Source organism: Dipodomys ordii, unplaced genomic scaffold (assembly GCF_000151885.1).
Source record: "Dipodomys ordii isolate 6190 unplaced genomic scaffold, Dord_2.0 Scaffold35, whole genome shotgun sequence".
Taxonomy (NCBI): Eukaryota; Metazoa; Chordata; class Mammalia; order Rodentia; family Heteromyidae; genus Dipodomys; species Dipodomys ordii.
Genome location: NW_012267251.1, coordinates 589,150 through 613,065, shown reverse-complemented (window position 1 = coordinate 613,065; position 23,916 = coordinate 589,150). Strand labels below are relative to the sequence as shown.

The window sequence follows — 23,916 nt, the reverse complement described above, 5'->3', positions numbered from 1 at the left end:
TCTCTCTCTTTCTCTCTCTCTCTCTCTCTCTCTCTCTGTCTCTCCCTCTCTCTCTCTCTCTCTGTCTCTCTCTTTAATTTGGGCTTGAGCTCAGGGCCTGGCTGCTGCCCCTTAGCATTTTTGCTGGAGACTGGATCTCTGCCACTGAAGCCACACCTCCACTTCCCATTAATGTTTTTGTACCCTGCAAGTTCCATTGTGTGTGTGTAGTAAAACAAGCAAGAAGACAAACATTGTGTATGTTTTTAACATGTTTCATGACATGCATGTCACATGCATCCAAGGTTTCATGTTTCTGAGTTCCTGTTCTTTTTTTATATTATTTTCACACATCTTTTCTCATTTCATTAGCACATATGTTAGCTGAGGCTTCCCCGCCCCCCCCCCCCCCACTTTTTTCTTTCCTTTTTGGAAAGATCAAAGCCAAGACCTCACACTTGCTAAGCAAGCACTGTGCCACTTAGCTACACCTGCTCTCAACTGAGGCATCTGCATGTCTGCAGCCATTTAATCATGTAACAAGTATTTTTTGAGCACTTACTCTGCTTTTCTGGCTTTTTTTTTTCTGCTTTTGTGGTGCTGAGGAATTGAACCCAGGGTCTCATGCATGCAAGACAAGCATTCTACCACTGAGCCATATAAGTGTCTGAATTAACATATGTCTATATTGGTATGAAAGCTTGTTGGGTTTTAATATGTTCTCAAGAATTGCTAAAATGAAATTGTAAACTATTTGCAAAAAGATATATTAAATTTAGTCATATATTTAAGGCTTTCAAGCAGTACCATCGTAGGCCACCTTGGTTCACATCTGTGCTGACTTTTTTGTGTCTTGCCTTACTGAAATCAGTACTGTTCCTGTGAAGTACTCATGGGCTTAGAAAGTTTATTTAACTGCCTTTACAGCTTAATTCTGTTTCGTTTGTACCAAATGACCCAGAAATAGAATCGTTTGTCTCCTAAATAACAAGGGCTATAAAATCTAAGGTGATCATTTTATTTTCTTGCCATCATGTAGCAGATGTAAAACTTTTACTTGTGCCTAGTAGATTAAGAGTAAGTCAGCAAATAATATAAGGTATTGCATATTTTTTTAGATTTACTGAATTTGTTTTCTTAAATCTTTATCATTTGCCCTTTAAAATAAGTGTTTGCTAATATAAAGGAAAGCAATATTATTTTGCCTGTATTTCGTAGCATAAGAGATATTTTACCTGCTAGCTCAGTGATTTGGGGGCTTTAAGAAGTGATTTTGCTTGAACTGGGAGATGGAGCTCAAAGATAGAGTATTTGCCTGCTAAGTGCTTGGCTTCGGTTTCATCCTCAGCATGCCCCACAAAATAATACTAATAATAATAATATGCTTTTTTTTTCTAATCCTGGCACTTGAACTCAGGGAGCTTTTTTGTTCAAGGCTAGCATTCTACCCCTTGGGCCACAGTTCCACTTTTCCTTTTTTGGTGCTTAATTGGAAACAGAAGACTCTCTTGGACTTTACTGGCTGGGCTGGCTTTGAACTGCAATTCTTAAAACTCAGCCTCCCGAGTAACTAATATTACAGGCATGAGCCATCGGCACAGGCTTCTAACTTTGCTCCTTAAATCCCATGTACATTAGTAGGGTTTTTTTTTGTTTTGTTTTGTTTTTTGGGTCCGGTCATGGGACCTGAACTCTGGGCCTGGGCACTGTCCCTCAGCTCTTCAGCTCAAGGCTAGCACTCTACCACTTGAGCCACAGCACCATTTCTGGCTTTTTCTTTTTGCTTATGTGGTGCTGAGGAATCGAACCCAGGGCCTCAGGCATGCAAGACAAGTGCTCTACCACTGAGCCACCTTCCGAGCCCTATTAGTAGGGTTTTATAGGGCTTTTTTTTTCTTAGAAATTGCTGCTCTAATGCCTCCATCTCTACAAAAGCTTAGAGAGTGCCAGAGATCTTTTGACAGGGCACACGCAGCTCAGTGGGAGAGTCAGGCTGCATTCCGCCACTGCCCCTTCCAGCTCGGTGCAGGCTCGAGTGCCCTGGAAACAGTTTCTCCCTAGAAGTGAGCCTCCCCGGGCCAGAAGCACTACCTACCGCTCAGGTATGCACAGTGTTATTTTATTTGAGTCCTTGGCTTCCAAGACTTTTTTTTTCTGTATCTTTGGTTTTACATTATTTCACTTGAAACACACATATCCCTGAGCACTGAAGGGCAGGGTTTTTTCCCCATACTAAAACCAAATTTGCTGCTTGCTCTTGTGTGTGTGTGTGATGGGCTTGAGGCTGGTGCTTCAGGGGAGCCTGGAATGAGTCCCTCCCGTCTCTCATGCAGGCCACTGCTAGGGAGCGGCTCCCCTGCCTCTTGCTTTTTCTGTACTTTATGTTTTAGGTAGGTTTTGCCATGTTTTAGTTGTTTCATGTAAGAAAACATTGAGCTAAATGCTGAAAGTCTATATATATATATATATATATATATATATATATGCAAATATAGTTTCTACTCATTTATAGTCCTAGAGCTCTTTAATTGGCAGGAACACAACAAACTATAACTTTTTAAGCCTAGAAGTATTTCACTAGCATTCAGTCCTGATGAAGGCTGGAGCCCGGTGTGTGTGCGTGCTGTCTGAAGTGTGCGGGCCGTGTACATGCCTCACTCTCCTTCTCTCTGTGTTCCAATAGCCAGGCTTCCCTTATCCATCCTCTCAGCACCACTCCGGCCTCATCTCCTCTCCGATCAACTTTGAGCACATCTATCACATGACTGTAAACTCTGCTGAAAAGTTTCTTTCTCCTGATTCCATAAACCCTGAGCACTCCCCGGCTCTGCACTCTGCCCCTGGTACACCAAGCTTTATGCCTCCGAGGGTATGACTGGCTGGGTCAGGTGTTCACGTTCACTAACGGTGTGCGGCTCTCCTGTTGCCTAATACAAATCACCGCTGAGGCCCCGTCTCCTCGGCTGCGGCTTCTGCCCCCCTTCCCTTCCTCTACATGCTTCCCTCTTCTCACGCTAGTGTGTTTTCTTTTGAGTAAAAAGATGAATGAATAGGAGGATTTTAACTTTCACTTTTGAAGCAAGGTATTAGGGGTTTATCTGTGTTTGATAAAAATTTTCTTGTGATATTTTCTGTTACAGATACCATCATTAAAAAAATAGCCCTGAATGGAGTTTATCCTTGATAAACAGAAGAAAAAAAAAGTTCTCTGAATTTCTGAATCCTTAGTAGCTCATTTCCCTATAACCAATTCAGAGAACATTACCTTTAGTGCAGTTAATATTTGTATCCATAGATAGACCCTTTTGAAAAGCCCTAAAGTCAAAGTAGAGTTACAGTACTACAAGTGAATAGTGGGTAGAATTCCAAAACGGAGACAAATTTGCTGAGACAAATTTCCTTCCAGCTAGTATTCAAAATGATAGATGTGAGTCCACCAGTCGTGGCTAGATAAGAAACAAAAGGAATCCACATGCCCTTGGCCCTCCTCCCTGCTGCAGTCCTGGGCCTTTGTGTACAGCGCTCTTGCCCTGAGGTGGAGAGCGGCTATTAAACAGAAGAGCCATGCTTTTATCAAGTATTATATGCTGTACTGACTTCCAGCTTTGGATTGGATTATATGAACTCACTTCCCATAATAGAAAACTGGTAGTATCAGTTCTTAAAATTTGCATGTGTAGTAAGTTCCCAATAAGAAAATTGGCTATGGCGTTTTGGGGTAGCAGCACTGAGTTTGGGCCCGACTTAGTTGAGCATGTGCTCTGCTACCTGAGGCCCTCCCCCAACCCTTCTTGTTCCAGCTATTTTGAGACAAGGCCTCGCTTTCCCCGTTTGCACGGGTTACAGGCCTCCCACGGACCCTCCTTGCTGTAACTGTGATGACAGGAACATGCCACCTGTCCAGCTTTTTTTGGTTGAGACTGGGTTTCAGACTTTTTGCATAGTCTGGCCTCAGACTGCTATCTTTCAATCTCAGCCGCTCAAGTAGGTAGACTTACAGGCATGAGCCATTGTGCTCGTTGTGCCCAGCAAAAAGCTCATTTTTGAATGTACAAGATTAATCTAAATTATGTTTTAAATGTTTTTGTCATTGACATTAAAAAGTCATCTAGGTATCTTACCTGACAGTTAATCATGACAGTGCCAGGTGTTGGTACTCACTGTAATCCTAAATGCTCAGTCTGAGATCTGAGGCTTAAGGTTCAAAGCTGGCCCAGGAAGAAAAGTCCATAAGACTCATCTCCATTAACTAGCAAAAAGAAAAAAAGGGGCAGATTGGAGTGGTTCAAGTGGAAGATCACCAACTGGGAGCAAAAACGTCAAGTGAGGGGGGGATGGGATGGGAAGGGGAAACAAAGGAGGAGGCTACAATGCTTGATAAGAAATGTACTCATTCATTATCTTGCCCATGTAATTATAACCCCTCTGTACAGTATTTTCACAATAAAAGAAGCATATAAAAATTTAAAAATTTTAAAAAGTCAAGTGAGAGCATAAGATCCTGAGTACCAGCAAAAAAAAGAATGAATCATGATGTTAAAAAAAAAGAACTAGTCTTAGAACTGGTTTCCCAGGTTGCTGTCATTCATATAAATGGTGATACTGAGCCATGGTGAAGTTCTATGTAAAAGGTGATACTGAGCCATGGTAAAGTTCTAGCCCACAAGTCATCCTTGAACAGGACAGTACCATCAGAGGAACGAAAAAACCAAAGGCTTCTGTTTCTTTCCCTTTCTAAGGAAGCATATTTAATGTTGATTGGCTGAGTGATGTGTACAAAACTTATTTTTGAGGGTGGGGTGGGGGCCTGAACTCAAGGCCTGGTCACTGGTCCTGAGCTTTTTTGCTCAAGCCTAGTAGCTCTACTACTTGAGCCACAGTTCCACTTCTGCCTTTTTGCTGGTTAATTGGAGATAAGAGTCTCACAGACTTTCCTGACCAGGCTAGCCTCGAACCAAGGGTCTCAGATCTCAGCATCCTACGGAGCTAGGATTACAGGTGTCAGCCACCAGTGCCCAGCTATAAAACATTTTTACATATCATTTTTTATTTTAATATTTGGGAACAGCTGACTAATTGGCATATTTTAAAAGCTTCTTTTCTATTTTTTGTAGGGTAGGCTTACTTACAGGGAAAAATATGCCAGTGTGTCTTGAGACGATAGAATAAATAGCAATGTAGACTTAAAATTGATATTCCTGCCTGTTTTGAGCTTTTTTGGCTGCATTATACCCCTGTTGCTTGCATCTTCTTTGTGTAAATGTTGAGTTGCTAGCACTGACTGATTCCGTTCACTTTATTTTCTTGGGGAAGAAGAAAGGCAAGCTTTTGCTTTAAGCACATAACTCCTTAAGAATGACATGGACTTTGCCAGTTTAGTGTAGGCACCAAGTGGTAATGCAGAATGTGGACAGTGAGCCAGCTTTGAGCAGGTGCCTCTCAGGATGTGCACGTGGCCTCCGGATGCTGCCCTTCCCACTGTCCTCTGCCTCACTGACAGCTGGGACCAGGAAAACCCTGTGCAGCCACGCTGCACAGCCGTTCTGCTCAGATGATACCCACACCCATAATTCTTTGTCTAGGATCAGGTTGAAGTCTTGGAATTACCTGTCAGCTTAATAATCCCAATACTTGAAGTCGAAAATTGGGATTGCAGATGTAATTCTTTCATTTATTCAGCTGAAGGTACTGGAGTCTAGTGTGGTCTTAATGCAATCAGTACAAAAAGGTCAGGTCTGGGTGTGGCTTAGAAAAAATAAAGAGAAATGGCAAGAAGAGAAGAATGACATAGAGCCATTCAGGAGCCATGGGCTTCCTAAACAACCGGGACAGGATGGACCGTGCCCCAGAAAAGCCATGACCCCCGGGGCTGAGTCTGGGAGGGACTGCCTCCCAGCAGTGTTTTCTTCGTTTTCTGGGTTGAAAGAACAAATGTCTGTTGAACATCGAAGCATTACGTTTAAGCATTTAGACTTACTCTCTTGCTGAGCTTTCTAAAGCATTCTGCTAACATAAATGTGTATAAACATTGATAAATGAGAATCCCAAACAAATCCAAGTCATACCAAAAATAAATGCTATGGGCTTAACAGATCAAAGGTTTATAGTTTTGAGCCAGTAAAGTGAGGCAGACAGTAGTAACATTTTAAAACACACTAGTTTATTTTTATGTTTTATTGCCTTTTTATTTTTCTTGATGCCAGCCCTGGGGCTTGAACTCAGGGCCTGGGCAGTCTCTGAACTCTTTTGCTTGAGGCCAGCCCTCTACCTTTTGAGCCACAGCTCCACTTCTGGCTTTTTGATGCTTAATTGAAGATTGTAAAGGACCTTCCTGCCTTGGCTGGCTTCAAACCAAGATGCTCAGATCTCAGTCTCCTGAGTTACTAGGATTACAAGTGTGAGCCACCCGCTCCTGGCATTGGCATGATCTAGTATGATCAGTCCTTTTAAGAAAAATTCATTGGACAAAAAGATGAACAGGAGACACCAGATTGTTCATAGTGCACAGAGGCATGGTCTCTTCTGTGATCTCCTTATTAATTGATATTCCATAGCCTACAGTCCAGAAAGGGTGGACACTTACCGTGAACTTCTGGGAGATGGAGAATCTCCCCGCTGCTTTTCAGCAGTGCCAGTGGCTGCGGCCATTGTGTGCTGTGTATAGAATGAGAGAGGAGCACTCAGAAGTGCAGTCATGCAGAAGCAGTGCACAGGTCTGACTTGGCTCATTGTTTTTTCTTAATATATGAACTGTTGGAGATGGCTCAGAACTTGCATTTCTAACTTTCTAACTACTTTGATGTGATTTTCTTTTCTTTTTCTTTTTTTTTTTGGTCAGTCCTGGGGCTTGAACTCGGCCTGGGCACTGTCCCTCAGCTCTTCAGCTCAAGGCAAGTGGTCTACCACTTGAGCTACAGCACCACCTCCATTTTCTGGTGGTTTATTGGAGATAAGAGTCTCATGGACTTTCTTGCCCTGGGCTGGCTTTGAACCATGATCCTCAGATCTCAGCCTCCTGAGTAGCTGGACGTGAGCCACTGGCACCCAGCTTTGATGTGATTTTTTTTTAATTGCATTTCACAAGTTAGCCTTGCCTCTAGAAGAGTTTCACCTTCTCCAGCAGAGTTGCTGTTTCAAGATAACTAGAGAAGAGGTTGGCAGTGAAATTACAGATGGCTGTGGGACCCATTGTCAAAGCAGGAAAGTGGTACACTGCGCTGGGCCCGGACATGCGGGCTGTGAACCTCTTGAGAACCCCAGGAGGCAGGCAGTGAGTAGACACCCACGGTAGCCGGGCCGCGCAGCACAGGCGCAACTGCGAATTCAGCCTCGGCCTCTACCCCTTCTGAGCAGCCGCTGCTGGGAGAGCTGAGAGGAGGGCCTGGGGCAGTCAGGCCGCTCTGCTTCTGTGACTGGGAGACCTGCTGAGGAGCCCACGCAGGCCTCGACGGAATGACTTCCATTTGATTCCACGGAATCAAAGAACACAAAGTACCTACGGGAGGTTGGGCGTCTGCCAGCCCACTGTGGCTGAGAGCTTGCAGAGATTACTCAGGAAGTCAGAGCTGGGCCACCAGGGCGGTCTTCAGACTCGTACTCCTCCCCAGTCCCAGAGCACCTTCACACCCCCCGGCTCGGGCGGCGCACGGCCACGGGGGCGTTGATTTAATTGGCTTTTCTCCAGATGCACTTGGGCAGCAACTACCTGTGCAAGTTACAATTTCCTACCTAGTGCAGTAAAGTTACCTGCAAACGTCCATGTGATTCTTCACCTCTAACCATGTGACTTTGACTTAACTGCTTTCACAACCAGAAGCAGTGATCTGATGCGCTCACCTTGGTTGCAATGCTGATTACCCGGTGGGCGGCAGAAATTGTGCAGTGCCTGCCCTCCCTTACTCTGCCATTCTGGTCAAGATTGTGACAATTATTGTGACAACTGTTAGCATAACTAGAGTGAGACGTCGACACCTTTGCAGAAAAAACCTGCTGTTTCTTTCTGCTAAAGAACATGCCTTTTGTTTTCAGAACCCCCGTCCTCAGGAAAGCCGGGCAGTATTCAGCGGCTCTGTGAGTATTCCATCCATCACCAAATCCCGCCCTGAGCCAGGCCGCTCCGTGAGTGCCAGCAGTGGCCTGTCAGCGCGTAAGTGCCCCGCCCGCCCCTGCCCTGCGGTGACGTCATGGCTCGCGCCCACCCCTGCCCTGCGGTGGCGTCGTGGCTCCCGCCCGCCCCTGCCCTGCGGTGGCGTCATGGCTCACGCCTGCTTAGCTGCTGTTGCGTGGTGAGGAGCTCAGCACCCTGCTGGGAGACGCCAGAGGGCGCAGGTGCAGCCATGAGAAGGAGGACGTGGTGTCTGCAGAGCTGCAGGCCCCAGGTGGCCGGCAGAGGTAGCCAGCTGGGCTGGTGGAAGGTGACAGGTAGCCATCAGTGTGGGCCCGTGCTCAGAGGAGGAAAGTGACACCAGCCGGATAGGTGGAATTGTGTTTGGTGTCTGGCTGGACAAGAGTGGGCGTGGCACGTGGTTGTGGGAAGGAGGAGGGAGGTGGGAGACAAATCCACAGAGCTTGGAGACAAGGCAGGAAATGTTCCGTCTTCATCAAAATGCAGTGAGAACTTAAGGGAAGACCCTGGCACAGTCTGTATTTTTAGTGGCGTGGGACAGGCAGAGCTGCTGGGCACGTGCAGGCAGGAAAGGAGAGCAGAGGAGTCCAGAGACCGCTGGGAGCCGCCGGGGTGGGGGGGAGGGGTGCTGTAGAGTCAGACCTCCCATTTGCCAGGATGTTCAAAGCCTGAGATGCCAGGCTGAGAGTCGCCAGGCGGGCCGCAAGCTGCCTGGCCTCGAGCCTACATCCCTGCGGGGCTCTTCACCCGGCACCGCCCCATCCCGCCCCACCGCACCTTGATTGGGGGCCTCCAGGTGGAGTCTGCTCGCTTCCCCAGGGTTCTGGGGTGAAAGGACTGTGCCTCGGCTCTGAGTCAGGAGCTGGTCTCTGGTCCTGCAGCGGGGCGCAGCTTAGAGACTGGCCATGGTCAGGACTCCGCCCTGGCCGCCAGCCTGGCCCCAGTGGAGCGTCTCTTCACCCCAGGCCTCACTAAACGGACACTTGCATTGGAGTCTTTCAGGCAGAAAACTCCCTTCCTTCTCCCCTGTTGTTGATTGTTGGATGTCTGCATCCGATTGTCCCTGTGCGCTTGTTTCTCGGTCAGTGTTGGCTTCAGCACAGGCTGTGTACCCACAGAGACATGAAACCGGACAAACGCCATCGTCATTATTGCTTTCTCTATAGCAAATCAGCTTAGAAGCTTAAAAAGTAAACACTTATTGTCTCCCCATATCTCGGGGTCAGGGTCTGCTCTTCCTGGGTGGAGCAGACTTCCTGTGATGGGCAGGCCCCCGCCCTGGCACTGGCAGCCCTCACTCCTTGGGGTCTTTCTGTCCCTTCCGAGTGCCCCGAAGGTGTGACATTGCACCTGCCCCCCAACACACACGCCCAGGGCAGGGTTCTGAGGACCTCGGGCTGAGCACGGGGAGCCCAAGAGGAAAGCTCTGAGCGGCTGCGTCACTGATCTCAGAGCACATTCTCCCAGACCCAGACGGCTGTGATGTCAGTATCTGGTGAGGTCGTGGGGGCCACTGGCCGGCAGGTGGCTGGCGTTGTGCTTTCCCTGGGGTCGGCCAGGGACACGGGGCGGGCCGAGCACACGGGAGTGGAAGTGCAGAGCTGCAGCATTACTGTTGCTCTGCCCGCCTCTGTGGCTCCCCCCTCCCCCGCCAATGCTCACCAGCGGAGACTCGTGCGCACACAAGTGTGGTCCTGCCCTGCCCGCCAATGCTCACCAGCGGAGACTCGTGCGCACACAAGGCCCTGCCCGTGGTTGTGGTGGCTGATAGTAGTGGGTTGAAGTTGACAGGGGTAGGGAAGTGCAGCGGTGCGGCGTTCTTAGAGTTCAGAGGATCTTACTTTGTGTGTGTACTGGTCCTGGGGCTTTTTTTGCCCGAGCCTAGTGCTCTACCACTGGAGTTGAGCAGTAGCTCCCATTCCCAACCTTTTGGTGTTGTAATGGGAGATACAAATCTCACAGACTTTCCCGCCTGGGGCCGGCTCCAAACCAAGATCCTCCAGTCTCAGCCTCCTGAGTAATTAAGAGTTACAGGCATGAGCCACCCGTGCCCAGCTTCAGATTTTTTTTTTTGGTAGAATACATTTTAGAAAGTAATTTTCCCTTAGTAGGTTATGTTCCTGGAAAGATCTGGAACAGTACCACAGATACATCAGCATTAAGCAGCGAGAGTCCTGCAGCGGGGGCCGGAGGAGGGTGCGCATTGCTGTAACCCAGCACAAGCCGCGCCCTCCCGACAGCCCCGAGCTCCTGCACGCCAGCTCCTGAGGAGGCCTGAGGAGCTGTTTGTAGAGATCTGAAGAAGGGACCCCGGAGTCCCAAGGGGTGTCTGCTGTGTGGGGTGCCTTCAACTGGCCCCCCAAGGGGCAGTCAGACGTACACTGCCTGCACTGGGGCCCACACCCCCTCCTGCCACCTCAGGCACACAAACGCGTTCCTGCAGTGTGCCCCTCACCCCTCGCCCTGGCCCAGTCACCCGCTGGATTCCCCACAGAGCCCGGGCCAAGCGTTATCCCAGAAAGCCAAGGTCACCGCTGCTGGATGGCTCCGCCCCCTGGCTGCTCCCTCTCCACCTTGAAAAGGGCGCTGCAGCCTCTCCAGAAGGAAAGGCGTGAAAGAGGACGGCGGCCGCGCACAGCCGCTGGCCTTGCCGGTCACCTCCAGCGCCGCAGGGTCGAACAGAAGAGCTTAGGTGGGCCCTGGAGCACGCCCAGGCTGCTCCTTGCTCTGCTGGGCGTGCGGCGGGTGCCCCCCTGGGCCGGCAGAGCCCAGCCAGGAGTGTGGTGACCGCGAGCCCAGCCTCAGCTCGTGGGGGCAGGGGTTCCTCTGTGTTTCCTTTGTTTTGTTTTGTTTCTGTGCTGGTCCTGGGGCCTGAACTCAGGGTCTGGGCAGTGCCCTGCGCTTTGGTGCTCTCTGTACTACTGAAGCCACCGGGCCACTTCCGGCTTTTTGGTGTTGATTTGGAGATGAGTCTCCCTTTCCTACCCGGGCTGGATTTGAATTGCCGTCCTCAGACCTCAGCCCCCCGACGAGCTAGGATGACAGGTGTGAGGAGCTAGGGTGACAGGTGTGTCACCAGCGCCTAGCAGTGTTCACAGGGATGGCTGTGAGGACTCTGGGTGCCCATGGGGGTGGGGGAGGGCTGTGGGGACTCTGGGTGCCCATGGGGGTGGGGGAGGGCTGTGGGGACTCTGGGTGCCCATGGGGGTGGGGGAGGGCTGTGGGGACTCTGGGTGCTTATGGGGGAGGGCTGTGGGGACTCTGGGTGCCCATGGGGGTGGGGGAGGGCTGTGGGGACTCTGGGTGCTTATGGGGATGAGGGATGGGGGTGGGGACTCTGGGTGTTCATGGGGTGGGGGATGGGGGTGGGGACTCTGGGTGCTTATGGGGATGAGGGATGGGGGTGGGGACTCTGGGTGCTCATGGGGTGGGGGATGGCTGTGAGAACTCTGCGGGTATTGACGAGACCTTGAGTCTCGGCAGGAAGCCGCCGGGCTGCGGGCTTCAGGCTGCTGTGGGAGGTGGTGGGCAGGCGCGTGTCCACGCTCGCGTGGGTAAAGCGTGGGTGGTGTCCACAGGCTCCTCCGCGCAGAACGGCAGTGCCTTGAAGCGGGAGCTGTCGGGCGGAGGCTACGGCGCCAAGCGGCAGCCCCTGCCCTCCCCGTCCGAGGGCTCGCTGTCATCAGGGGGCATGGACCAAGGAAGTGACACCCCGGCCAGGGGCTACGACGGAGAGGTGAGTGCTGCTGCGGGGTGCAGCCCCCCGGCCCCTGCGGGCGCCTCCTCTCACTCCGCTCTGCTCTGGGCTTGCAGGACTCCGACTCCCCGCGGCATTCCACAGCCTCCAACAGCTCCAACCTGAGCAGTCCCCCAAGCCCGGTATCTCCCCGAAAAACCAAGAGCCTCTCTCTAGAGAGCACCGACCGCGGAGGCTGGGACCCCTGAGCCGGCCCACCCCCTCCCCACCTCTCCCCAGCATCTCCTCCCACCTCAGCGGGGAAGGACTAAAGGAGGGGGCAGCGCAGCCTGCCTGCCAGGGGGCTGCAGTGACGTCCTTCCCTCATGACGTCCCTCGTGTGCAGACCCTCCCCTCCCCCACGCAGCTCAGCAGACTACAGGGGGTCGGCGAAGCCCGGCCGCAGCCTGACCCAGCGGCGCCTGCCAACTAAACTGCGTTCTTCCTACCACACAGTCTAAACCCGGAGATGTAGCGCTACGTGCTGATGTACATAGTCAGAGAAGCATCGTGTACTCGTGAACATGGATGCGTATATAAGAGAGATCTTTAATTTAAAGAAATGTGTTTCTCGTCTTTCCCAGCCACGACACGTACAGGGTAGAAGAAAGGCCTCTCAAGGCTTGGGGGGGGGGCAGAGCGTGGAGGCTCCCACAGCGCCCAGCCCCCAGACAGGCGGACACCGCCCTCCCCACACTGCTGCCCTCCCCCACCGCCGCCCTCCCCACCGCCGCCCTCCCCACCGCCGCCCTCCCCACCGCCGCCTCGTGTCTAGCCGTAGAGCTTGCACCCACCCACCCCCCCCCGTGGTTCCGTGCCCTGCACAGGGACTCCCGCCCACGGGCTGAGCGCGGGTGCCCTGGGAGGTTCCAGAGCGGTTCCTGAGAGCTGCTCCCCAGACACTAAGTAAATGCCCCGCGCCTGCCCCCGAGGGAGGGCGGGACGGGCAGCAGCCCCAGAGGCCCGACCAGAGCTCGTCTGCGGCCACTGTACCCGTTACACAAGTAGAAAAATAAAGCTATCTCATGGAGCAACGAGTCTGCCTGTTCTTTTCACCTTTTTTTGGGGGGGGGAGGTTTTCTCCCTCCTCCCATCAAGCTAAAGCGAGGGGCTTCCACGTCTCCTGCCGGGCCTGCAGCTCTGCTGTCCTGCGGTGCGCACGCGCTGTGGTCACTGCCAGCGGCCCCGCGCCTCCCGCATCCGTGCATCGGTGTGCGCCTGGCTCCCTGGACCCAAGGGTATTCTGAACGGGCGTGATTCACAGTGGTTATAATCCAGATCATTCTGCTTTTGGAAAAGAAGTGTTATATCAAATACTTTCGTACATGAGTGTCAAAGGTTAGACCTCGTTTGGCCTGTTCAGTCGATCTGACACCTGCCTCTCTGGCTGGACTCCACTGAGCTGCTCCTTGCTGCTCATTTGCAGTTTTGTAGCCTTAGGAGCTGATTGAGAATTGTCGGGCCAACCTCCTGATGTGACGCACACGGCGTCACAGCCCAGGGGTGTTAAGACTTGGCCACAGCTGTCTAAGGTGAAGGATGTGGAGGAGACGCAGGTTCTGGAGGAAGGCTTCCCAATTGCCTGCTTGTTGACAATCAGGCCGCAGGCAGTTTCTGCCCCATGTCATCCTTTTCCCCTCCACAGAAACTGATGAGCCAGGGAGAGGGAATCATAGAGTGGGAGACCTGTCTGGTAGAGAACCGATGTGTTGGCACTTGGTGCTATATATGTGCCGCCAAAATGTTGATCTACCCTTGAATTCTGTTTGATTTGTCACACGCTTTCTGACTATAGAATCATACACATACACGTACACACGTGCCTATTTCCTCTTGCCAGCAGTCTTCCTGGTGAAATGATGAGTGGAGCCAGCCTGTGCTGCTTTATGGAAGTGCATCGTTAAGCCCCGGGCGCACGGATCTGCGCAGTGACACAGCCTGAGAGCCCCTCGGGGCTGGGCCACTCAGCCCTGGACCCAGGAAGAGTCCAGGTTTCTGACGTGTTTATAGCAAGTCTTCCCCCGCTGGCTCTCGGCATCTCTCCCTCCAGTCATGTGGCCACGTAGTGGCCACGTCTGTTCCCAAGAAGGACCAGCCGGCTCCTGTGGACCTCCAGGGCCACGGCGGCAAAGCCAGCGCAGGCTGGGCACAGTCCTAACACCCAGGGCCCCGTGCTGGCCTTGGCAGTGGCCCAGCGGGACTCACCACAGGTGGGCGCTGGGAGTCCCACACCACCACATCCCAAGTTCCCTGCCCGCCCCAGCCCGGGGCTGGACACACACACGGAACGCAAAGCCACCGCCGCCACCGCCGGCGCATCATGACCAGTAGTGCTAATCCACAGAACTCCGAGGGACCCTGCCACATGGCAGCTCCCGCCGCCCCCTGCCAGCCCTCCCCCTCCCCCCTCCCCTGGCCCCGTGTCACAAGACAGCACCGCAAAGCCAATGGCACAACCACCCTCCCCAGCAGCCCTTTCATCTCCAAGAGCCAAGTGGCCGCCACTTTACTGGCTGGCGTACCCATACTTGTTTTATAAATCCTAGGGCTTTTTCTCCTAATACTGTTGTGTGGTTTTGCATGACAGATTCACGTGGGGGAGGGGAAGACACTGCCTTGAGCTCTTTTATTTGGCTTTTGTCCAAGTCTTGGGGAACTTTCTGAGATGCTCTGCTACCAACTGATGATGGGGGCGGGGTTGCACAGAAATAGGGTGGAATCGTCAAAAATGTAACAATTCCTCACCAATGTTTTATGCTGGTATCCCTTAGTTTTTGGTGTACTTCAATAAAAAGAACTGTTCAAATGAGGTGTTTTCTGTTTTCCTTACCCTGTTTAAAAGCCTAAAGAGTGGAGGGAATATGCTGAATCTTTTTTTTTTTCCTTCGGGTCCGGTCGTAGGGCCTGAACTCTGGGCCTGGGCGCTGTCCCTCAGCTCTTCAGCTCAAGGCTAGCGCTCTACCACTTGAGCCACAGCGCTACTTCCGGCCTTTTTCTTTTTGCTTATGTGGTGCTGAGGAATCGAACCCAGGGCCTCGAGCATGCAAGGCAAGCGCTCTACCACTGAGCCACCTTCCCAGCCCATGGAATATGCTGAATCTTCCATATCTGTTTCTTTCTTGCCTGTTCTGCAGCTTGTACTAGGACCTAAGCACTGTCACTGAGCCTCTCTGTGCTCGAGGCTAGACTTTACCATTTGAGCCACAGCGCCACTTCCAGCTTTTTCTGAGTAGTTTATTGAAGAGTCTCAAGGACTTTCCTGCTCTGGCTTGCTTCAAACTGTGATCCTCCTGAGTAGCTTGGATTACAGGCATGAGCCAGTGGTACCTGGCTACATGCCCACTTTTGTATCTACTGGGGCTTGAACTTAAGAGCCTCAGATTCACTCTGCTTCCTTCCTCATAGCTGGAGCCCAGCCTCCCACCTCTTGTCTGCTTATCTGAAGATGAGTCAAGGCTGTTTGTCTGCTTTGGGACTGCAGCCCTGCAGCTCTCCCTCAGCCTTCTGGGGGGGGGGGGTTATAGACGTGCAGCAGGTGCTGCTCCTCCTTCCTGCAGTCTTCCGTGCACACAGAGGACTCCCCGAGTTCCATGAGACACGGCGGCTGCCTTAGCCCTGAGACTGGCAGTGCCCATTCTCTTCTCCGATGTCCTGGTCGCTGCTGCGTCAGCCGGCGCGGGCAGCTGGGCTTCCCGTGTGCCAGCTGCCAAGATCTGTACTGGTAAGAAGTTGGGTGTGGGCTTGGGTGCATTCCAGTGGGCATCCAAGGTCATGGTGTGGCGGGTGGGAGGTCACAAAGGAAATCCTACGTGGTGGTGGCTTCCACAAGGCCCCGTTCATTGTGTTGCTGCGCTCTGCGGATGCATGGTTCAGTTGTGGCCGGGGTCACTGAGCTCAGCTCTGCTGACCTGTGGGTTGCCTGTGACCCGGGTCACTAGCTCTGCTGACCTGTGGGTTGCCTGTGACCCAATCATTGAGCTCTGAGCTCTGCTGACCTGTGGGTTGCCTGTGACCCAATCATTGAGCTCTGAGCTCTGCTGACCTGTGGGTTGGTTGTGACCTGATCACTGAGCTCTGAGCTCTGTTGATCTGTGGGGTGGTTGTGACCTGATCACTGAGCTCTGAGCTCTGCTGACCTGTGGGTTGCCTGTGACCCGATCATTGAGCTCTGAGCTCTGCTGATCTGTGGGTGGGTTGTGACCCAATCATTGAGCTCTGAGTTCTGCTGATCTGTGAGTGGATTGTGGCCAGGGTCACTGATCACTGAGCTCTGAGCTCTGCTGATCTGTGGGTTGGTTGTGACCTGATCACTGGGCTCTGAGCTCTGCTGACCTGTGGGTGAGTTGTGGCCGGGGTCACTGAGCTCTGAGCTCTGCTGACCTGTGGGTTGGTTGTGACCTGATCACTGAGCTCTGAGCTCTGCTGATCTGTGGGTGGGTTGTGACCTGATCACTGAGCTCTGCTGACCTGTGGGTGGGTTGTGGCCAGGGTCACTCAGGTCTGAAGCATGTTAGTACTTCTGTGGCAGGTGTCTGGTCGTTCTCATCTCAGTGCTGTAAGGTCCACTACTTCAGATGCCCAGAGTCCAGCCTGACCATGCCCATTGTCTGTCCCACCACACAGTGACTGCGGTGCTACACCACCCACCTAGGCCGTGTCCGTCCACCCACAGCTGCCAGAGGGCAGAGGCAGACCCGGAAGTACTCAAACCTCCACCTGTCCCATTCATAACTACCTCAGCTGGCAGCAAACCCTGGACTTTGGGCTGGAACGGGAAGCCATTCAGTCCCTGACCTTTGAGTACCTAAGAAAAGCAAGTAGGGCCAAGCACCGGTGGCTCATGCCTGTAATTATAGCTACTCAGGAGGCTGAGATCTGAGGATTGCGGTTCAAAGCCAGAAGTGGTGCTGTGGCTCAAGCGGTAGACCACTCACCTTGAGCTGAAGAGCTGAGGGACAGTGCTCAGGCCCCGAGTTCAAGCCCCTTGATCAACAACCAAAATAAGCAAGTAGGCGCTGGGCGTGCCGTCTTCTGGGCCCTGAGGCCTGGCCCCCCCTACTCTCCCTGGAAAGCTCTTCCTCTGACAGCGAGACGGTTGCTGCTCCTGCCCGTTCCTTTACACACCAGGCCTGTTGCAGGATCAGATGAGCCCACAGGCTCCTGTGTACCCTGCGGCATGACCCTCCAGGCCCGGCGGGGTGAGCCGGGGGGGGGCCGCCCGGGGGGCAGCGTGAGCTGGCACAGCACCGGCCCACTGACGAGCAGCCGAACCCTCACCCTGCACAGAGGGACCCAGGTTCTTGTCCCTCCTGAACTCCAGAGAAGCTTCCGGACTGGAATTCCCACACCCCTCCCAGGTAAGCCTTGAGGGCACGGGTTGGGGGAAGGCCCGCCCAACATCCAGATGCTGTCACCCCCACCTGGAAAAAGCCTCTTGTCAGGGTGCCCTTCAGCTGTGGGTTCTGCGAGCTGGGCACCAATGCCGCAGGGGCCTTGGCACCAGCCGGCTGGCAGTGGGCAGGTGGCGGCAGGTGGGGGGCCGAGGACCTCTTCCACACCTGGAGGTGGGGCTGGGAGCAGGGCCTCGGAGCCCCCAGGGTGCTCAGCGCCAGCAGGCAAGGAGCTGTCCCAAGGCTTTCGTAGTATTTTTATTGATAGGCAACAAATAAATGTGAGCACAAGACTCGCAGATGCTGCACTGGCCTGCTGGGGCCCCCAGCGGCTGCTGGCGCCAGGCCCCGTGCCAACCTAGTGGCAGAAGGCAGACTCGGAAACGGCACCGGAAGCGCCAGCCTCCCACTGCGTGGCTGACAAAAGCCAACATGGCTCCCCTGCGTTTGCTTCTTGTCTCTGGTTTTCTTGGCCACAGGCACTGGCGAGCAGCCCGGGCCCGCCTTCCACCTCAGAGCCTCGTGGCCTCCCCCGGCCTCTTCCCGGCACCGCACAGCCGGCAGCCACTCGCCGGCAGAGGAGCCAGGGCAGGCGGGCCGCGCTACTGGGCCGCCCGGTGCCGGCAGTAGTTGCTGTAGGCCTCCTCAAACATGGCCTTGCAGGGGAAGCGCGCCTTGAGCTTGGAGCAGATGAGGAAGGAGCCGCCCATCTTGCGGTGCAGCGAGTAGGTCTCCTCGGGCGGGGGCACGAGCCGGTGCTTGAGCATGATGGGGATCAGGCCGTGGATCTTCTCGGTGGTGCTCTGGGTGCCAAAGTCGAAGGGCTGGTCGGAGGCGAAGGCCTCTCCCAGGATGAGGATGGCGTCCAGATGGGCATCCTCCATGGCCTGCCCGGAGGAGGGTGTGAGGGGTGCGGGACCCGGACGCCCACCAACGACCCCTCCAGCGTAACCAGGCTGAACAGATGCACCTCCTCCCCTTCAGCCCTGCTAGCAGCAAGCTGAGGGTGGAGGCTAGCGCTGGCCTCCAGGAGCTGCCGGCGAAGATCAGAGCCCACCCCTCACCTAACAGCCTGGGCCCCAGGCTTTGTCCTTCCAGAGCCTTGGCGAGGTGGGTGACAAACGGGCAGCTTTACCTGGCACCCCAAACACACAGCACACCGGCCCACCCTGCGCCCAGAAGCCTCCATCTGCGCCTCCACCGCCTGCCCACAACTCCACCCACCTTGACCTCGTAGCCTGTGAGGAACTTCATCTCTATGGACTTCTTCAGCACCGTCTCCCTGTCTCTGTCCGCAGCAGCCCGGATAATCTGAGCAGATGCATAGAAAGAAGCTTCCAGAAACCCAGGCAGCAGAACAAGCCCCAGTCTGCACACTCATCCCTCGCCTCCTAGCCCAGGTGAAGGCCCCAGCCAGCACTGCACATGCAGCTCCGACGCTCTTCCTCCCCTGCAGTCGCGTGTGTCCAGCGCATCTCACCGGGCCCTGTCCCTACCTGGATGTAGAGGTCGGTGAAGGACCTGTCGTACTCCCGTGTGGCCCCGAAGTCCAGAAGAGCCACCTGGGGTGGAGACAGAGAAGTTGGGCCCCAGGTGGGGAGGGGAGGAACTCACTGCCTGTGAGGACGCGGCCCTCGGGGGTGGGCCTGGCCGCCATGCCCACACCGCTCACCTTGTGCTGCTGAGGGTCGTAGAAGAAGTTGGACCAGTTGGGGTCTGTCTGCATGATGTGGAACTCGAACAGCTCCCTCAGACACAGAACCAGGATGTTGTAGCAGATCTGGAAGGCAGGGTTGTGTCAGCGCCACGCCAGGGTGCCACTGCTGTGCCAGCCGGAGGAGGGAGCCACCGGCAGCTCCTCACCTCATTGCGAATCTCCTGGCTCAGCCCTTCCGCCTGGTCCAGGGGAAAGCCCGACACCAGCTCTGTGGTGAGCACGTGGGGGCTGCAGAGCTCGTCCACGATCTCAGGCACATAGAAGAAGGGGTGGTCCTTCAGCAGCTCCCTGGGAGGGAGGGGCGGAGGTCACATTGGCCCCAGACCCTCCGGAACCCCCGCCGCAGAAGTCCGGCAGCACAGACCCCGCTCGGTTGTGGAGAAGACATGGCCACAGGCCGGGGCCAGCCCTGCCGCCACCTCCGGCCCTTGCTCCTTCACCCCACAAGCCCGGTGGGCCGGGGACCCAGCCAGGAGCCACACCTGAACTTCTTGGCACAGGCCGCTTCCCGCTGGTAGTCGCACTCAAGGGTCAGTTCCCGCCTCATCACGTCAATCAGGTGCTCAGGGAACAGGCCTGGGCCGGGAGGGGCGTGGGCGAGGTCAGGCTCTGAGGGGGTCCCGGAACCCCACCACACACCATCACCCGCTCACACACACACGCACGGTGCCGTAGCAGCGCCTCACCCACCTTCCGGGAGTATGTTGCTCATGTTCAGCACGGCCATGAGGTTGTTGACGTCACTGTTGATGCTCTGGGCCACACCAGGGTACTAGAGAGACACAGAGCAGGCCCTTCCCCAAGCCGCCCGCCCACCGTGCCCACCTCCCCGCCAGGAGCAGGCATCCGCCTGGCCTCCAACACGTGGACAAGGCCGGGCTGTTCTGCCCACAGCCGCTGGGCACGCGTCCGACACCGGGCGTGCAGGTGTGGAGGGGGCAGGGAGGGGGCCCAGCCCGCATGGGAAGGTTGGGCACAAAGCGGCCTGGCGCGCCCACCTGGATCTTCATGGCCACTTCCCGGCCGCCCTTCAGGCGGGCCAGGTGCACCTGGCCGATGGAGGCGGCTGCAAAGGGCCGCTCCTCGAAGTACTCTAGCCGCTCCCTCCAGTGCGGGCCCAGGTCCGTGTTGAGCGTCTTCTGCAGGGGAGATCAAGCGGAGGCCCTGAGCGCCACCTGACCAGGCTCCTGGGGAGCTCACGCCGTGGCCCGTGGCCTGCGCTCCTCACCATCATCTGCTTCAGCGGCATGAAGTCTGCGCTCTGCCGCACACGCTCGAAGATCTTGGCCAGGTGAGGGTTGATGAAGGCATCGTCTGGAAAGCACAGGCCGTGAGCAGCACGGGGGAAGCAGGCACTGGACAGCGCCAGAGTGCACCCTCCTGGCACAGGATCTGGACGGAGGCTCGGGCATACTCAGGCACACACCAGCTTCGTGGAGAGGCCAGAGCCCCGGTCCCGGTGCTCAGCGCCACCCCCATCCCACGGGTACTGGGCCCAGACTACCTGTCACCGGGGTCACATTTGTAAACCCTGATCTGATCACCTCAGGCTCCTCCCACCCGTCCCTCCAGTTTCCCCCATACACACCTCCAGCGGCTCTGCCAGCTGGAGCGGCGCAGCCCTGGAGCCCCGCACGCAGCTGGCCCACCCTGCCCGCCTCAGCTGCCCCGGGACCCGTGCTCGGCCCGGGCGCTGGTGCTGCGGCTGCGCCCACACCACCACCTGCAGCGAGGAGCCCTGGCCAGGGGACGCCAGTGTGACGGCTGCTCTCACCGTTCCCTCTTCGGGCACCACTGGAAAGCAAGCAGCAGCCTGGCTCCCCGCGGGCCCCCACGCACCCCCTCAGCACGGCTCGGGTGAGTCAGTGTCTGTGTCCTGTCCTGCTCCCCGGGCGAAGCCGTGCCCGCACTCACCCTGGATGCTCAGCATCTGACCCAGCTTCAGTGCTGCCCCGCGCACCTTGCACAGCGTGCTCACGATGCGCTCTGCATTGGCCTCCGAGAGGAAGGGGCTGGAGTCCAGCACAGCCCTCTTTCCTGCAGCGGGGGGGGGGGGGGGGGAGGGGAGTCGGCACGGGGAGGAGGGGACACAGCGAGAGCTTCACCTCAGAGCTGCCAAGTCTCTGAAGAGGCCCTGCCTCCCCAGGTCGCCGTGGGTGATTGTCCCAGCTGCCCACATCCCTCCACGGAAAGCTGGGGTGCCTGGCATCCAACCTGGCAGAGCTCCACCCAAAGCACATGAAGGAGCAACTGGTGCACACGTGAGTGTGCAGGACTGTGGGTGAATACAGGTGTGGGGAGCTGGGGGAGGGTGTGTGTGCCTGAACAAGTGCTCCAGGTCTCTGCTGTCTGGGGTCTCCTGGGGTAGTCTCCTCCTCCCCCCGCCCCCAGGGAGCACAGGGCTGGGGGCTCTGCACCCCATGCTTACCTGCAGAGGCCTCTGGGCGCAGACTCTTCTTGGCAACCTCAGCCAGGGCCCCGAAGCCCAGCCCCACAGCCAGACCTGCAAGATCAAGGGCTCTGAGCTCCCCAGGCCTGGCCTGGTCACCAGCGTGGGGAAGCGCATGCTGTGGTGAGGATGCTGGTCTGGGCGCTTCCCACCCTGTCACCGGCACAGGCAGGCCTCAGGGCGATCCCGGGGCGGGGAGGCAGGGACGGGGCTCCATGCGTGTCTGCGGGCCCCACACCCTGAGGGCACTCGATCACTCGCTGCCCTGTGATCCACACAGCTCGCTGCAGCCAGTGGGAGGCGGACGTTCCTGGCAAGACCCACGCGACCTCCAGGAGCACTAGTGCAGTGTCCCCTTCCCCCCCCCCCAGGTTCCCCTTCTGGTCTTGTCAACAAACGTTCATTAACAGCTCATTTGTCCAAAACTCAACCTCTGGAGCCCCCAGAGCTGCCCAGAGCCCAGCTCCCAGTGGAGCTGTGTGAGGGAAAGAATATGTGCATCTGGATGTTTACTTTCTGACAATGACGGTAACAGTACTTCCATCGGAAAAAAACAACTCACTGAAAACAAAACTCACTAAAAACGAAAGGCAATTGTAAAACCTGCGGTACACCCACAGGCCACTAGATGTCAGCGCCTTCCACTCCAGCAGCTGCCTCAGCGGCCCGCCTCCCTCCCGCGTGCGGCTTTGTTAGGATTCACTCTAGAGCTGGGCACATTCCTGGCTACAAATGTACTTGAAATGATGTAGTGCGGAGCAGAAAACCTAATGAGAGCCACACAATACTGAATTTTCTGGTAGCCATAAAAAAGCAGATGAAGTGATAAGTGAAATGAATAGGAATAATGTTCTATTCAACCCAACACACCTAAAAAATACCAAGTAATCAGAATAGAAACTAAAGATCAGATAAGCCGGGTGCTGGCGGTTCACCCCTGCCTTGGTGCTACTCTGGAAGGTGAGATGTAAGGATCATGGTTTGAAGCCAGCCTTGGGCAGTCAGACACCTGAGACTCTTCTCTCCGATGAACTCGCAGAACAGCAGAGCTGCAGCCGTGGCTTGAGGGAGGGCCCCAGCCCCAGACAAACACTGAACCAGAGTGTGAGGTCCTGAGATCAAGTCCCAGTAAGGCACTCACAGAATGTACTCAGATTTTGCATTTTCTCCATGTACACTAAATCTGGAAATCCTGTGAAAATCACACCTATGCAGTGTGCCCCGTTTCCCACGCTCAGTGTGTGGGGCCGCGGGGGCAGAATCCACCACCCTGGGCAACGGCAGGGAGAAGGCAGCTGTGCAGGGCCACAGGTGTGGGGCAGACCAGTGGGGACACTGGTAGAGGGGACAGTGCGCTGGGCTGGGGACGGGGGGGGGGGCGCTGTCATGTGCACCTGCCCCCTCCACACACAGCCCACAGGCGCCCGCACCCCTTACTAAACATCAACTCCCCAGCACCCTGCCTGCCTACTTCGTTAGCAGAGTAAGCGGCACAGGCAACAACAGTAACTGCCCCCATGCGGCGCAGCGGCGGCGGGGAGCCCCACCACAGCTGATGAACCCCGTTCTCTGGCCTCTCCGCCCCAGGCCCAAGCTCTGCAAGAGTAAAACCTGCACTTTCTACAAAGAGGACAGGCGAAGCGCCAGAGCAAGAGGCCTCTAAGGAAGGGAGGGGCGGACAGCCCTCCCTTCTCCCTCCCTCCCCCCCACAGCCAGCGGGAAGAAGCCCCGCCCACAGGTGATCCTGACCCCCTCCTAAAGCCAGCTGGCCTGGTGGACAAGGAGGCCATTCTCGGGAGGATGCCTGCTGGATCCCGGTCCTTGTGAGGGCGTGTGTGTGTACACACACACACAGACTGACTGAGGCTCTCATGAAGGGCCTCTCCCGCTCTGATCCACATGCCAGCCTTGGCTCCCACAGCCCACAGGGAAGTCAAGGAGGAAACTGCCCAAAGCCAGTGGCAGCCTGGCCTGAGCTCATGGCCAGGCCCAGAACAAACACCTCCCTCGCCTAGGGAGGCTCTGCAGTAGGGGGGGAGATCAGGGCCCTGCCCTCCTCTCCCCTCCCCCTCTGAAGCGGCAGACACCAGAGGTGAGGAGAGCAGAACCCCAACCCCCCACCCACAGCTCTTCCCTGCCCACAGACCCACAGGGGAGCACGCGTGTCACAGACCCACAGGGGAGCACGCGTGTCAGACTCACAGGGGAGCACGCGTGTCACAGACCCACAGGGGAGCACACGTGTCAGACTCACAGGGGAGCACGTGTCACAGGCTCACAGGGGAGCACGCGTGTCACAGACTCACAGGGGAGCACGCGTGTCACAGACCCACAGGGGAGCACGTGTGTCACAGACTCACAGGGGAGCACGCGTGTCACAGACTCACAGGGGAGCACGCGTGTCACAGACCCACAGGGGAGCACACGTGTCACAGACCCACAGGGGAGCACGCGTGTCAGACTCACAGGGGAGCACGCGTGTCACAGACTCAGAGGGGAGCACGCGTGTCACAGACCCAC

The 23,916-nt window shown here is 55.6% G+C and overlaps 2 protein-coding genes across 6 annotated transcripts in view; one reads left to right on the top strand and one right to left on the bottom strand.

The window, feature by feature from the left end:
- Positions 1-12,155, top strand: part of Cdc42bpa (CDC42 binding protein kinase alpha (DMPK-like)) — a 213,420-nt gene extending 201,265 nt beyond the window's left edge. For all 3 annotated transcript variants that reach the window (XM_013017417.1, XM_013017416.1, XM_013017419.1), the window contains 3 exons: positions 8,008-8,125; positions 11,683-11,840; positions 11,918-12,155. In XM_013017417.1, the coding sequence (XP_012872871.1) occupies positions 8,008-8,125; positions 11,683-11,840; positions 11,918-12,049 (408 nt within the window). In that variant the 3' untranslated portion in view covers positions 12,050-12,155. The remainder of the gene's footprint in view (positions 1-8,007; positions 8,126-11,682; positions 11,841-11,917) is intronic.
- A 5,320-nt stretch (positions 12,156-17,475) lies between these two features.
- Positions 17,476-23,916, bottom strand: part of Adck3 (aarF domain containing kinase 3) — a 28,782-nt gene continuing 22,341 nt past the window's right edge. For all 3 annotated transcript variants that reach the window (XM_013017422.1, XM_013017421.1, XM_013017420.1), the window contains 11 exons: positions 21,376-21,450; positions 20,862-20,984; positions 20,176-20,261; positions 19,946-20,086; positions 19,638-19,719; positions 19,430-19,523; positions 19,094-19,235; positions 18,903-19,010; positions 18,727-18,792; positions 18,455-18,541; positions 17,476-18,117 (listed from right to left, as the gene is read on the bottom strand). In XM_013017422.1, the coding sequence (XP_012872876.1) occupies positions 17,833-18,117; positions 18,455-18,541; positions 18,727-18,792; positions 18,903-19,010; positions 19,094-19,235; positions 19,430-19,523; positions 19,638-19,719; positions 19,946-20,086; positions 20,176-20,261; positions 20,862-20,984; positions 21,376-21,450 (1,289 nt within the window). In that variant the 3' untranslated portion in view covers positions 17,476-17,832. The remainder of the gene's footprint in view (positions 18,118-18,454; positions 18,542-18,726; positions 18,793-18,902; positions 19,011-19,093; positions 19,236-19,429; positions 19,524-19,637; positions 19,720-19,945; positions 20,087-20,175; positions 20,262-20,861; positions 20,985-21,375; positions 21,451-23,916) is intronic.